Source organism: Engraulis encrasicolus, chromosome 7 (genome assembly GCF_034702125.1).
Source record: "Engraulis encrasicolus isolate BLACKSEA-1 chromosome 7, IST_EnEncr_1.0, whole genome shotgun sequence".
In the NCBI taxonomy this organism is placed as follows: Eukaryota; Metazoa; Chordata; class Actinopteri; order Clupeiformes; family Engraulidae; genus Engraulis; species Engraulis encrasicolus.
The window spans coordinates 18,430,608-18,447,039 of NC_085863.1; the positions used below are offsets into that span (position 1 = coordinate 18,430,608).

The 16,432-nt window shown below is 41.7% G+C and overlaps 1 protein-coding gene across 1 annotated transcript; it reads left to right on the plus strand.

Moving 5' to 3' along the window:
• Positions 1–2,477: 2,477 nt before the first annotated feature.
• On the plus strand, positions 2,478–16,336 carry LOC134452534 (protein NipSnap homolog 2-like). The gene is made up of 10 exons (XM_063202982.1): positions 2,478–2,615; positions 3,579–3,715; positions 3,861–3,906; positions 4,169–4,263; positions 9,085–9,155; positions 9,526–9,666; positions 11,121–11,152; positions 12,191–12,285; positions 12,772–12,855; positions 14,265–16,336. The coding sequence occupies exons 1-10, from the start codon at positions 2,524–2,526 to the stop codon at positions 14,327–14,329; spliced, it is 858 nt and encodes a 285-aa protein (XP_063059052.1). The 5' UTR covers positions 2,478–2,523; the 3' UTR covers positions 14,330–16,336.
• The last annotated feature ends 96 nt before the right edge of the window (positions 16,337–16,432 follow it).

Genomic DNA, 16,432 nt, shown 5'->3' on the forward strand with positions numbered 1-16,432 from the left:
TGATCTTAAAGGTGCACTGTGTAGAATGGTGGCCAGAATAGGTATTGCAACTATGCGGCTGATTTAAATTGTGCTGCCTATTGCCAAATTTGATCTTTACATTAATATTTACTAAATCATAAACCATTACTAGTATGGCCAAAGTACAGTATATTTTGCAGTTACAAATGTCTATTTCTGGAAATTCAAAACGGCGGACCATGGACAAGATCATATGAAGTGCAACTTTCCCAGTCATAATGGATACTAGGAATTTGATGGTGGTGGTAAGCATTTGTTAAAAAGGTAGCATTTGTGAATGGGCAGCATACATTCTGTAAATTAACTACTAAAAATATTAGCCTACACAGGGAACCTTTAAGACCTCCTCTCTAACCATTAGGCTACGGCTACCCTTCTGTTCTGGGATCATTGGCAGCATTTGTCTTTCTCCAAACACAGTGAGATGTGCTAATGTCAAATGGCTCAATTTTGTTTTCCTCTGATTACAGCAACTCACAATATCCTAAACCAGTCTGCTCATTGGCAAACCTCAGGTGGACAGCATGTTAAGCAAGGGTATACACACACACTGCAGTGCGCTTCAATCCTTGTGGCATTTAGGTGTTACCAATCTTTTTCTTAGTGATTGAGTTCCCAGCTTCCTTGATATCATTGCCTATAGCTCTTCCCGTGCAGTTTCTTGCTTGTGGTTTTGTAGCTTATTTGTTCAGGTCTAAAATCTTGTCCCTGACATCCTTTGACAGCTCTTTAGTCTTTCCCATGTTGGCGAGTCTTATTGATTGACTGATATGGACTGATTCTACTGAGTCAATGTGTCTTTTATGCAGATAACTGTTTACAGGTGTCTTTTATTCAGATGTCAAGTTCCTATATGGTCTGTGGAACCACAACTCAATGGTTAGCAGGGGATCAAATACTAAACCAGTCAGGCTAATATATATTCTTAAAGTTATTTTCTGGACTTTCTATTTGATATTCTGTCTCTCTATGTTAGAATACATCTACTACTAAAATTATTTCTATTATTGTCATGTCTACATTCTATATTTATCTTATCTTCTGTTTACATGTTCAATGTTAAATGTTGAATGGTAAATGTTAAATGTTTATTTGTACTGTAGTCATTATCGACCACTTATTGTTACCAGTCCATCACTGTTACCTGCCCTGTCTTGCACTTCATGTCAGTCCTGTATATGTCTATGTCCTGGCATGGTATAGAGAGAAAATGTAATTTCATTTTCCTTGTATGACTTGTGCATATGAACAAAGTGACAATAAAAGCTGACTTGACTTGACTTGACTTGATAGACTGATCATGTCTTTATTAGGCGAACAAGCAAAATCAGCACGGGATCAAACAGTAGGCCTACTTATTATACTGTAGGCCAGGGGTGTCAAACTCAAATTGACTGAGGGCCAAAATCAAAATCTGGAAATAAGTCGCGGGCTAAACTCCACAATTATTTTTAAAAATGGACTAAAATTGTGCATGCATACACTTCATACTCCTAGTTAAATTTCACATACAATCTTTCTCATCATATTTGTTAGTTCAAATGTGTCTACACATCCTGTGACACAGCAAATTTCATGTTCAAGTCATATTATGCTATACATTGATGGTGTATGTGGGCCAACTATAATAGAGATTTGAAATGATCTCGGGGGCCGAATAAAATGGCTCCGCGGGCCAAATTTGGCCCTCGGGCCTGAGTTTGACATCCCTAGTGTAGGCCTACCACTGTATATGGGGAGATAACCATGGTGCATGCTGAGCATGACCTGACACAAGAGAATCACCTTGAACATGACCAGGACTCAACAAATTTGTCCGCAATAATTATTTTGTAGGCCTAACCATACTCACAGAAGTGCAGAGTAGACACAATTAAGTCAAGCATCAGAGCAGCATTCAGTCAAACATATAAAGGGCAGCCTTGATATAAGTGACTGGTTGCAATGAAGGCTGGTGGTTTGAGATTTCATTTTCACTATTTGACTCAAACAGTAAGTAGGCCTAGACATAAAACAGGATTTTTGTTCCATGACATTGGGCAATTGGATTGACATAACTTTTCTAAATATCTCAAGTCAGTCACTCTTTTACTGACTTTGTCCTTTGTCTGGAGGGAGTAGATTGTGTTTTTTTTTCTAATTAATCTCATTCCCATCTGAACAAAGTGAGCTCACTGTGTTCACTGTTCACAACCCAGCCCAAAGCAGAGACATGGTAGCCTCGCGAGCCATCCTACGTACTTCCGCCAAAGGATTGGCTTCAATACTAAATAAATAAATAATAAAATAACTAAATAAATACGAAATGAAATGGTAGTATTATGGGATGGTCAGGACCAGGCTAGAGACATGGTAGCTCAAAAGGTTATCCAACGCTAATTACCAAGCAGCTTCAATACAGTGCCCTCTGGTGGTGAGAGATTAGAAGTTCATGCCGCAAGGTTTCTTCTCTGGGGCCGTGTGGTCACCCCACACAACAACACTCAGATCATTCAGGGAAAGATGGCGACTCGAGTCCTTCAGAGTGTGGGAAACGGCCTAAATCAGGCTAGAAAAGGTGTCCGAGGGAACCAGCATGTTTCTGTGACGATAAGGTGAAAATTACAGTTCAAGAGTAGATTCTACAACAGAATGGAAAATGTTAACCCGCGTGTACAAAGTGCTTGCTTTTGTTCGCTAACTTGTGCAGCTAACTACCTGTGATTTGAGGTGCAAGTAGTTCGCACACAACAGTGCACTCAGTGCACCCAAGACTTGTAGGTTAACACAAGCTAATCAGTTAGCCACTTAAATCACAACTTATTAAAACTGTGCAATGCAAGGAGGAAGTTTTACACTCCAGTTTGCTAGACATGTGGGCTGCTGCTCTTCTGAAGGTCGGTATACTTGTTGTCGGAGAAGGGCAATGCGTTGCGTACTACAAACTAGTGTTAAACTGTAAGCTTGTGCGCGCTGGTGTTGACCCCGTTGGAAAACACATGGGTAATCTCAGGCTAATGTTATATCGCCACTGAATTGTCGCTCAAGGTCATTAGACATAACATGTGACCATGGCGTTCTTGCTTTCGTAGATCCTATTCTCAGTTACTGTCACTGCTTGGATTGTGATTTTAGTAGCCTAGAGATATCACAGACGTGGAATCAAACGCTGCTCTTCAGCAGCAGAAAGACTCATTCGGCACCTAATGGAACCCGAACGTGTTGACCTTTATCCGACCTGCCTTGTGTGATATATTATGATATGACAACATGTTTGGTTACATTGAAACATTCTACTGCCGCATGGTGTTTTTATTCTTTGAATGCTGATTGTAGTGTGTCGATGGCCTTTGAGTGAAATCTGACTTATTCACAGTATCTCAAGTATGGTGACTATTGGTGCAACAGGTGGATCCACATTGTTACATTTGTATTTGAAGTAGCTCTAACCTAGTTCTTGAACAAGAGGGCCGAGTTTAAACGCCTAAATAGATTTGACCTTTGTGGACAAAGTTAAAAATAACTTTCCATGTCTGTGTACGTTAAGGTTAAACTCTGCTTTCCATTCCTATCACCAGATCTCTCTCGGCAACACCGGGCAAAAAAGAAGACAGTTGGTTCAAGTCCCTCTTTGTGCGCCAAGTGAACCCCAGGAAAGATGCCCACTCGCACCTGCTCGCCAAGAAAGAGGACCACAACCTCTACAAAATCCAATGTAGGCCCATAACCACATTTCAAACTTGGTCTCTCATCAGTCAGAGAATATTCTTAAAATAAGGGGATTACAATGTGTTAGTCTTGCAACAGCCAGTGGAGTTTGTCCTGGCTGGGATTATTTCAAACAGCTATTTCTTTTGTAGTTCACAATGTCAAGCCAGAGTGCCAGGAAGCCTACAACAAGCTTTGGTAAGACCCTCTTACATGTACATTTTTCTATGCTAGGACGGCAATTACGTTCAAATGTGGCATACTTCAGTTTGATATTCTGTAACAGGCTAATCAAATCTGTAATTGAGACCTTAATCCCTATACATTTGAAGCATTGTGCTGGTCCTGTATATCGAAAACAGTTTATATGCAAATCCTTGTCATTATTGTTGGCTGTAGTTCTTGCAGTGTGATTAATCTATGAATGACTTCAGAATAACAAATCTCTCTTTCCACACAGTGAAGCCATGCTCCCCAATATCCACAACGACCCCGAGTACACGTGTGAGCTGGTGGGAACCTGGAACACTTGGTACGGGGAGCAGGACCAGGCAGGTATGCGAGAGAGCTCGGCCACCCCTAGGGTCTTTAGGACGGACCGTCCGTCTATTATTCAGTGCCTTGTCCGGCGTCCGGCACAGCATTAAGCCGGACACCTGGTTGATTAAAATGCATGAAATTGCATGTAAGAAATGCAAATTTTCTTGGGGGAGGACCCCAAAATCCCCTGTCCAAAAATATGTCTGCCTTTTCACTGTCACGGAGATGGTCACCTTGGCCACCCCTCCGCATCCAGCCTGGGCAAGCTGCCATTTCACACTATGCAAATGCCTCCGCTCTTGTTGCCTGTAAACAGTGAACTGACGCTTTATTTGCTTATAGTTATCTCTAGTCCTCCTCAACTGTTTTACATCCAGGATTTCATATAAGGTTAAAGGAAGTCGTCAGTTTTTACAAATCTGAAGTAGTTTGCTGCTGCTGCCTGCATGTGTTCTTGATATTTTCCCACTGCTTGCCAATACCATTTGAACACCTTTTTTTGTCCAACAGAAGTTGTCACCTCATAGAATGTAGCATGTTAGTATGTATTATGATTATGTGCTAGGATGAAAAATACAGTTCATCGCACAAACCTTAAACAACCTTCAATTCAAGAAGTTGGAGCTGATCTTGGATGCTGCCTCTTTCTTGACCAATCAGAACAGACTTGCGGAATGCACCAATAGGAGACGGAGGGAGGGGGTGGGTGGGAGCTATAATATCATGTGTAAAAGAAAACGTATAAAAAAGATGCAGTTTGTGAATAATAGGGAGATGTGTTGTGAAACGAAATCTATATTTTTTGATAAGTGGTTAAGGAATGGAATTGTCTTGGTAGATCAACTTCTTAACCTCTTAAGCTTCGGGGCTATTTTTGAGTGTTTTTAAAGTGTTTATGAAACGAAAACAAAGTAAAGGAATTTGACCATTTCCAGGACAGATTCTGAAAGTTCTAAGCCTTGTGAATAAAATGGGATATTGTCTGGGTGATATTTTGTCCTAAAAGTCATGTTAAAACGTTCCCAAAAAGTGTTTTTTTGGTGACATGCAAATTTTATGCAAATGATATGCGTGACATAGAAGGGGTGAGTTCACCTCATTCCACCTTGTTCAGATCAATGGCGGCTAGTACCAAAACAAAGCGCAGTGTCAAGCAGTGTGTTGCTGGAGGGCCGAACGGTGCCAGCTGCAAAAATGGCTACTTGACAGAAGGAATATCTTTGCACAAGTTCCCTTCTGTGAAGAATGATGGAACTGTGGCCGACAAGGAGAAGGCTAAATCAAGCTAGGGCTCTGTGGATCCAATGCGTGGTTTTGAAGCAAGCTCGTGGTCAATGTTGTGTTCGGCACATTTCCACCCCTTGTGCTTCACCACAAATGTGGAGGTCGCGGGCATGGTTGGACTGAAGAGAATGCTATTGCCTCAAGCAGTTCCAACAATTGACATCGCCGGCGTGCAGATTGAAACTGGCCCTGTAACTGCTCGGGCACGAAGACAGGTGAGTGCACTGCTTTGCTTTAGGCTACTCGATTTACCTTGTCCATCTGCTTTGTATGTTATTTTCAGGAAAGGGTAATGCACATTGCATGCCAAACCGATGCGAATGCTCTCGGAATATGCACTTTGTATTGATTGCCATTCAACTGGTCAATAAATTGGTTTTGGGAGGATATCCGCACATCAGCGTGGTGCTCTCAGTCGAGGACAGCCAACTCACAGATTGGGCTACTCAGGGCTTTTTCTGAACGGGGAAATAGGGGCGCTCCACCCTCATACCTCCGTGGGTGCACCTTCATACTTTTATTTTTACATATATATATATTTGAGCGCCCCTAATAAATTTCTCATTCATGGGGGGGAACACCCCCTGTAACCTGCCATGATGCTCCCTCATGCCAACCCTAGAAAAAGTCCTGCTACTGCTTAGCGAATAAACAGAGATGCACATAGCGTAGGCCTACTTTGAAGCGTTGATTGTTTGTTTTTAGTATTGTGGTGCACGTGTGGCTGACGTTTGGACATCCTTCGTCCTCAGAGTCCGGCTGAGGGACACGCGACGCCTGTGACTTTGAGCACAAAAAATAATAATAATGATAAACGCTAAAAATATGCTGAGGACTCAGGCTATATAGGGCGTTTTTCCAACAGCCTAATACCTCCGTTTTTTCTCTAGTTGATGATATTTTTGCATGTAGCCTACATGCATTTCAATCACACTATATCGCGCAATTGAATCAAAATGCCCCCCATTTGTCAACAAATACACATGCCATGTCATCTGTGGGTCATGGCAAAGCGCCCTTAGCAACCGTAACCATAAACAAAACGAACTGTCAGGCTATGTCAACAATCGTCACTTCGCCTGTCAGACATGTCACTTTCTGCAGATGTATCAGTGGCTCTGAAATAGATTTGTGCTGCTGTTTTTTTTTCTCATGAGGTTGGATGTGTGGTTTTTCGACACGCTGATGTTTGTATCAGAATTTTGGTTCCTTTATAAGATGTGGGTCCATCAAATGTGTGTTGTTTTCTCAGATCGCCATACTAGCAAACCAGGGACTCCCCTCTATGATGTCACAGCCCAGCTCATTAGTCACACCAAATTTCACAGAATTCACACTTTGAGTTGCCATTTTCACAAGTTCCTCCAGGATGATTGGGTTCAAAGTCTCATCGATGCCATCAGAAAAAACAAGGCTTTAATGGGAATGACCGTTTGTTTTCGTTTCATAAACACTTTAAGGTTTTGCACAACGTCTACTTAGATGCTTCCTGTGTCTGCATACTTTGACCCATCATGAAGTGGCTGGTACCATTTGAAAGTAGAGACTCTGTAGAATCTTCAGGAAGTGACAGGAAGATTTTGTGATGTACTGCCAAGGACTTAGGGTTAGAACATCTTTTTTCTGAAATGCGTTCATGAAGACCCCCTAGAAATTACTACATTTCAGCAGTATAGCTGATACATTTGGCATTGGAAACATATTTAAGACTTCATCACAGGTCTACTGAAGCTGTTTGTCAAAGGAGAACTTGCTACATCTATATATGACCTTTACCAAGACAATTATGTGTGGATATACACATGCGTTTTACCAAGTGTCTTTTTATATATTTTTTTAGTTAGTCAAAATGCACCCCCCATATAAGGTCTTACTGTACAAGAACCTTTTGAGCTAGAAGCCTTATCATAGTCACATATGAAAGCATACTCCTGGAGGTGTTATACAGTCATCAGCCATGGTTGGATATGCCTTTTGGGTAGTATTACAGAGATGTTGCTGTACAGTACTGTACGGTACTGTACACTATGTACAGTAAAAACATGGTAAGAAAGGGGTATTGTTGAGCAGATTTGAGATTCCTTTGTCCCTGGGTGTAATACAGAAGAGCTATATGACTCATTTGAAAACCTGGACTCTGGGCTATCACTCAGTCTTTGAATGGAGTTTCTAGCTCTTGCTTTGAGGGAGCTGCAGTCATTCAAAGCAAATGAGCCAATACGAAGCTGTGTAAAGCAGGACCTGCCTACTTCTCTTCTAAGGCTTGTCTTTCAGGGTAGGAATGTCACAGAGCCACCCCAGTGCTGCCCATGTAATCAGCAGAGTCTGGGGATCATGTGGAATATCATTGATCATGTGAAAAATATGGCAGTGTGGACGAAAACAGCAAAATTCATGAGGGGGAAAAACATGATCATTTTTTTCACAATAAAGTGGTTTTGTTTGACTGGAGTTGTACAACTTTTGGTTGAAATAAAGTAAAAAAAGACTACACTCTCATAAACCTTGGATTGTAACAGACATTTTGAGACCATGCTGATAAGGATATGTTCATGTTTGGATGTCCACTCATCCTAGGAAGGTAGGGAGACATCAGGCGAGGGGTGCTTGAGGGGGTCAAATTTGAAAGGTGACATTGTGTAATAAATTGATAATAATGCACATACAATATGATCAAATCCCTGTATAGTAGTGCTAGGTGTGTTCCTGAGGTTCTAAGCTTTCCAATGATATATAATGTTCCTGGGTTTATTACACCACCTGGATTTTAAACAATTGCGGAATGAAGATCAAGTTCAAGTTCAAAGTCATTGAACCCGGTACCGACCACCCCGAACTTTAAGAGGTTAATGAGCAGGGTGTGATATGTGTTTTAGTTTGGATATTTCCACATCTACTTCATGATGATAACTCCATTTAGAACTTCCATGAGTGTATTCCTCCTTTAGCAAATCACAAAGAGCAGGTTTTTTTTTTAAACCACATAGCAGTGACGTGACCATTGTGGTGTGTCTGCTCGATTACAGTAATTATGCAGCCATGGCATAGTGGTTAAAGAGATGGACTTAAGATCATAGCAAAAATACTGAATCAGAGCAAGATATCGCAAAACACGACCACTCAATGCAAAAGCATGTGCTCAAGTTGGGTCTCCTAAGGGGGCGTTGTCCCCTACTTCTTCTTCTCTTTTTGAGGTGTTTGCGCAAGACGTGCGCTACCGCCATCTACAGCGCTAAGGGGACTTCATTGATTCTCAACCTCAGGACTCCTAACCGTAGGTCTCCTAAAGGGGCGTTCATCCGTCATAAAGTGGATACCGGAAAAGAAACAAACTGACGCTGCTTGTTAGATCCACTTTCTTTGATCATAGGGTTGCTGGTTCGAATCCCACCCTTACCTCTCCCTATCTCACTCCATGGCTGAGGTGCCCTTGAGCAAGGCACCTTACCCCACACTGCTCCAGGGACTGTAACCAATACCCTGTACTTAAAAGAAGTGTAAGTCGCCTTGGATAAAATAATAAGATAAATAATGCTTTTCTGTCTCTCCCAGTTCACCTTTGGAGGTACCGAGGGGGATATCCAGCTCTCACTGATGTCATGGGCAAACTGAGAAAGAATAAGGTAACTTAATAAGTAATAAAAGGTTTATACAGTATGCTGAGTAAACGTTCAAGTGTTTTTACACAGTAGTCAAGGATATATTAGAGTAGAGATTACTTTTATTAATCCTGAGGGAAATTAAGGTGTCTGACAGTTTACCTAGATACATAGATACACGACATACTGTAGATACAAGTCATACACAGAAAGACCTAATACACATAACTGCACTTTGCTGCAAATGTACACCTGTTGGTAAATGATATCTATTTTGAATGGGCTGGCATCAGATTCTGACCAAATATGGCATGCTGCTGATGATGCGCTGTAATAGATACAGGAACACTGATGAAGTTCTACCCGTTTTTGTTTCATTGTCTTGATTCCACAGGAGTTTGTGGAGTTCCGAAAAGAGCGCTCAAAGATGCTCTTGTCCCGTCGCAACCAGCTCCTCCTGGAGTTCAGTTTCTGGAACGAGCCTGTTCCTCGAGAGGGGCCCAACGTCTATGAGCTCAGGTCATACCAGCTCAGGGTAGGTGCCACTTGCTGTAGATGTTATAAACATTTAACCAGCTCAGGGTAGGTGCCACTTGCTGTAGATGTTATAGAGATTTTACCAGATTACACTGCCCCCTTGATTAAAAGGTGCCAAACATAAACAAAAAAAACTAATAAATAAAATAAAAATGTATCTCTGTGTTCTTTACTTAGCCAAGCTTTCGGTCGGCAGACCTTCCTCTTGAGGAAGGTCTGCAGACCGAAAGCTTGGCTAAAAGTAAAGAGCACAAATACTGTTTTTAGGCCGACTGGAGCTGTGCAGTTGCCCGTACCCACACCAGTTACGCTTGACTCTAAACTTACCTGTGAACCACCCATGTTCATACCGAACTGAACTTTTCTGCACGTGACTGTGTTACCCAGATGAACCTGCTGACATCCACGTCGTCGTCACGGTTTGCATTGCAAACCATCTTTTCAGTTCGGGAACACTAATATCTGCGGTGTGAACAAGCCAGCCAGTTTACTATAAAGTGCAGAAACGGGCACCAGCACGGTTCTCAGTCGGCCTAAACGTGTCAGAAGAGAATGCACATGTATATGTTACTGGGAAAATTTCGGCCAATTTTATTACAATTGTACTGTACTCTTATTGTATATGTTCAGTCTGTAAAGGCATGTAGTCCGTGTCCCATTTCGAAATGTAATGCATGCAAAAACATCCACGATAGAAACCAAAGGAGTGTGATCCCCCTAGCATCAGCAAATTCCATCCTGTTAACACTGAAACCGTTAAATGCCTGTGGTTAGTATTTTCTCAGGATGTGTGCAGGATGTTTTTCCTCACAGATTGTCCTTATAACACATTGAGAGTTCAACATGGTAGTATTGCCTGTTCTCCGGGAGGGGGTTGTTAAATATTCACCCCTTCTGTTATGCTAAAAAAAGTCAACTGTTCACTAGGGAATGTTGATCATGGAGGAGTGCTGCTTCACTTTTTCCCTCTTTAGCAGGTGCTCTTTGGCTCAAGGAAATAAGGTTTCTTAAAATTATGGTCAGACTTAGCTCCAGTCACCCCTTCTGTTGTTTTTTCAATTGTCAATTACTCTGTTCGGTTGTCACTAAATTTGGTTTGTAGGCTTGTGTGGGGAATAGATTAAATGCATACTATTAAACTCTTGTGTGTATTGTGGCATCGCTGCATTGTGGTAGGTGTGTACATTGTGGCTCATGTACATCATATCAGGATAGTTGTGCATTGTGTCTGTGCAGTTGAATGATCTTGAATAAGAGACTGCTATCCTAAGGGTCTCTGCGATATCTGGTTTTTAAGGCCTTAAAAAGCCTAATCTTTTGCCATCTATTGCCATGGTTTTTTTGAAGAATGGTATTATATTTTCATGGGAGGCATTACATTTGGTAGTCAAAATATGCAGACACCCTGACATATCTGACTTGAGGAAAGTGACTGTCATGTTTTCTTTCCAGCCTGGAACGATGATTGAATGGGGAAACTACTGGTAAGACCTCTACTCTTCTGTCAATGCACTATAGGATGTAACCTAATGTACAGTATACGGCATTTAACCAGATTATTAATTGTAACACCACATTATGATGTTTTATGTTGCATTGAAGTGATTTGCATAGATATGAAGAACATACCCTCTTTTACTACTAGTGGTTGCTTACATGTATTTATTATCGTTGCCTTCACAGATGTAGTTGCTGAGTTTTATGAATGGTTTGTTTTAACTACTTAAACATTGGGTCCAAATTAAGCTGTTTAGTTAATTTAATACATCTATTTTTGCATGTTGTAATTCAAACAATGCAATGCATACAATGTGCCTGCCATAACGTTCACATTGAATTTTCTTCAAATTGCATGACGAACCAGCAATAACTAAATACAACAGAGACGTATGTAATATCTTGATTCTTAACTGTACCAGCATGGTCTACAAAACAGAAGGAAAAAAGTTGACATTGATTTGCTCAAAGTGCCTGCAGAGAAATGACTGCACTTAAAATCTGAAAGAATCAAATCATGCAGAAAATCAAACTGTTATCTTATGAAATTGTTCATGTATTGCTGCTGATGTTCTGAGGTGAGGCGAATTTTCTTAAAGGAACACTGCACCTTTTTGGGACGGTCCAAAAATTAAAAAATCCACAAAGGTGGTGTTTTTTGTGCGAGGTCCAGTGTGTAATTTGTTATTAATTCGTTATTTCCAGAATTTATGTTGCCTATTCACAAATGTCTTTTCTAACCCATTTGGAAATGTACATTTCATACATGAGTAGGTGGAGGCTTTACATGTAAATCCACCAATTCGAATGACAACTCATAAACCTGTTTTGCTGCACAACCTATGGGTACAATGGTCAGACCAGTCAATATTTGTTTTTGTACTTGGTAAATATTAATGAAAAGCACCAAATGTACAAATGGGCAATATACATTTTGGAAATAAACTGCTGAAATTACACACTTACCTTTTAAGTCCTGCTGGTTGAGTTGGCCCGTATGAAACTGACCTGGAGACTGTTGACAGGGCCCGTGCCATTGAGCTGCGCCAGGAGAACCAGGAGGCTTGTGGAGGCTTCTTCTCGCAGATCGGGAGCCTGTACATGGTGCATCACCTCTGGGGTACGGCCAGTCCAGCACCTGCCTTGTAATTTGCTATTGTGATATGGACACAATGGTGTATCAGCTGTTTGTATCCAAACAAAAAAAAATGCAGTAATATATAGTCAGTTAAGTCAGACGTGTGTACTGCATGTCAATGCATGTTTATGGGGAAAACCCAGGGGAACAGCCTTGTAATATCTGTTGCAATGATGAATATGATTCACATTCTAATTTTTGTGCTTATTGTTAGGAATTTAGCCTGGAAATGTTATTTATTTTAAAAATAATAAAAAAAAAACTGGCCCTGCCGTGGCTCTAATTGTAGGGCATTGGGCTGCTACGCTGGCGACACGGGTTTGATTCCGGCCCTGGTCCTATGCCAATCCTTTCCCACATCTCTCTCTCCCCGTTCTTTTCCTATCACTCATTCACTGTCCTATCTATTAAAAAAAAAAAAAAAAACTGTTTCCGCTGACCGTGTAAGGTGGTGTGCTTCCCTTGCAGCCTACAAAGACCTGCAGTCCAGAGAGGACACGAGGAACGCTGCCTGGAAGCATGAAGGCTGGGATGAAGCAGTCTACTACACAGGTGAGACTCGCATGACTGTTCACAGATTGCAAAGTCTTTCTGTGAATGCAGATTTCATTTCTTAGCAGTGCCGTTATATTCCTACGTGTAAACAGTCAGCATTTTGTGAATAAGGCAATACATTTCCACCTTAGTTCTTATCATAAGGGGTCCTTTCCATCGTTCAATCTCCTGTCCTCCCTTGTGCTCGTGGCCTCGTAATGATCTCGCAAGCTGATACAAGTTCAATTGTACGTAGATATCCCACAAAAGTGCAATTAAGGTGCAGTTTCCACGTAGCCGGATATTTGTGGGTATTTTTTTCTCCTGTTTAGGTGGAAACTCAACATGGGGATACAAATAAAAACTCCGTTGTAACAGGTGCATTTTAGCCCCCTAACTGGCATATTTCTAAAGCAGGATTTTCGATATGCTTACGAGGAAACGGAAGGCCAAAACCAATGTAACCAGGAGAAAAAAAAATCCACATTTAAAAATACCCTGCTACGTGGAAACAGCTCCTAACTCCTAAGAAGTAATTTTCTCATTCGCTGTCAAAGTTGAATGGGGAAAAGGCCCTCAAAAGTTGTTGTGCCTAGTCTGACAGCAGGGAAACTTAATTGTTTTGTTCACGGTGATGGAGCGTCAGGAAAGTGTAACCGCATGAATAGACCAGGCGTGATGCGATTCAAGCGACAGAGTGCAGCAGCAAGCGATACGAGCGATTGAAGAGACTAGAGTATGTCCGTACAGGCAGAAGGCAAAGCATTCAAACATTCCCATTGGCTGTGGTCACTGACCTCTATACAGTCATTGGCTGTCGCGGCTGGTCGCCGAACCGCATCATAGAAAGTTGAAAGGATTTCAACTTCAAACTGTCGCTCTCGTCGCGCAAATCGCCTCTAGTCTCCAGAATCGCTTTTGTCGCGCGACTCAATACAAATTAATTACTTCCGTCGCTCGCCTCGCTCATATCGCGGTAGGTGTATTTGTGTGGTGAGGCCACAAGCAAAAGTAGAGGACAGGAGTTTGGATAATGGAAAGGACCCAATGTGTGTGCTAAGATGTGGAAATCATTTGGATCTGACCTCTGATGACCTTGAGATTTTCCACACTTTTGTAAGGGTACTGAAAAGTTTTTTTTTTTCCCCTCCATACCTCTCTTCATCTCTCCCCTCCTCCTCGTCTCTCCTGCCTGTTCCTTTCTCCCTAATTGTTCTCCTCTCCTCATATACTTTTCCCCCTCCACTCTTAATCTTTTTTTTCTCTGCTCCTGTCCTCCTCCTCCTCCTCTCGCTCCATTCCTTTCTCATCCTCCCCCTTATCTCCTCCTCTGTCCTTTCCGCTCATTCCGTTCTGATCCCCTCCTCATCTCATCTCCTCTCCTCTTCCTCCCCACCCCCATTTCTTCCTCCTCGTCATCCTCCTAGTCCCCCTCATTCAGCACATGGAGTCCAGGATAATGATCCCCACCAAAGCATCTCCTATGAAGTAGCGCTGCGGACGCTAAACCTGCCTCTCAGGCCATCATGAAGATGGAGCTCCTCTGTGGGGGATCCAACCAAGTCACCTGTGGGGGAGGTCAAGGGCCTCGGGGCAGGCATTGGATGCCATGGATACAGGGGTGCATCTCTCGAAAGTGTAGTTGTTAGCCTGTTAGCAACCTGGGTAGTTGCCAATGGGAAATTGCATTGAAAACAACAAAGTAGCTAATGAAGTTAGCAACTATGGCTATGAGAAATGCACCCCAGAACACTAGATGTCACATTCACAGCCTTTTGGCATGGCCAACCTTCAAGCACCAACGTCTTGGTTACGGTGTTCCTATGTTTTTCATACCATCAGCTGAGATGTTGTTTTACCGCCTTTATCTGTAGGAGGGTTTCCATATTGCTTTGCCACCAATTGATGTTCATGTAAGCAAGCAGCGTTTACCCTGCAAAGATTGCGGCTATCAAAATGAGTCATTCGTTCCATTACAGAGGCAGTCAATGCGACATCTATGAGTTCTATATCCATGTTGGGATGTCAGTGTGCTTACATGTTTCCCTTTGGTTTAAGTGTTTTCTCTCCTCTCTCTCTCTCTCTCACTCACCCACCCAACCACTTTTGATTTACGGTTAAAGACAAAGCAAAAAGAATTAAGTGTTTTGTCTTTAGGCACTACCACTCCTGGTCGGAAAAATGACAGTTCTAGTGTGAAGAAGACGGTTTCCTGTGGTATTTGACCTACTTCTTTAACAGCCACAGTTTACAGAATATTTCTGTTTAAAAATGTGACCATGGAGTCAAACCCCATCAGATCCAATCCAGCATTAGGAGAATCTGATTTTTATTGTAAATCATGAGCGTGTCTTGAATGTGTCAACATCGATCCCTTTTCATCGGTTTCTCACCACACAATCTAATTTTAGTCTACTTGCATCAGTATCTTGCTGTTCTTGTTTCCTTCACATGGTTGTATTTATCTGACTTATTGTGGGAGTAGCCATTCATTGCTACGGGTAAAATTCAGTTTATTCCTGCTTTACTCCATACAAACACTGGTCTTGTTATCATTGCACTCACGTTAAAGGAGAAGTGAAAATTGTGTAGCTCATGAACTTCTGGGTTTTCCCCACAACAGCCTGAATAGTCCCTCTGTCTCTCCCCCATGTGCATGTCTCTCGGGGGTTTTGCCAAAAAGTAAAGCTTGGAGACGCTGAATCACAGTGATTGGCCTTCATATTGTTTTTTGTCTGTTACCAGATATCAGCTTTGATGCTAAAGTTCCTTGATAAAAAGTATTTTAAAAAAGGTCAACAAATGTGCCTCTAAACACTCCCACATCAGTCTGTTGTCAAACACTCCCAACAGTATTGTGTTGCATCAAGTCCAATTGGAACTGGATGTCTGAGAGTCAGTCAGATATCTACGCTTTACTGCCCTTTTTCTGTTAAGAGAAAATGCCATGCGCACGCACGCACATACACACGCACACATACGCACACGCACACGCACACACAACTCAAATAGAGAACACTCAAATAATAAATTATGTAACTAAATACTAAATGTGTAAGGCTCCTTGTGTAAGAGGAGCAGAGTAATGGTGATTTTTAGCACTAAAGCACAGAGACGCGAGTGCAGATAGTTCATGCATTTGGATGCCTGTCGCGGTCACCTAAAGCCAGTTATAGCTGCTTGACCTGTGAGGAGAGGGCACAGGTCTTCTAACTACTTAGCAAATAGTGTAGCCCCAATAAATAAATTGTTATTTTTATGGTGATAAAAGCTTTGGATTTGGGAGATGACTAATGTTTAGCAAGATGAATAGCAAAAAAATATAATGACAATAATTGTCTTTACTTTGTGGGATATGAATTGTTTGGTGATCTGCTGTGATTTTATCAACAAATGTGTTGAAAATGAATTGTAATATTTTTCTACAGTGATGATGCTCTAACCTCTTGTTTGAGAAAAGCTTGTCGCTGAAAAAGCCATTAAATGCGTAATGTTTACAGCCTGCTGTTAACTCTTTACTGTCTTTCTGAAGGTTTCAGCACAGGGGTCTTGCTGATGTTGGGGGTTAGATCAATGATTTAGGGCTCATAACTTC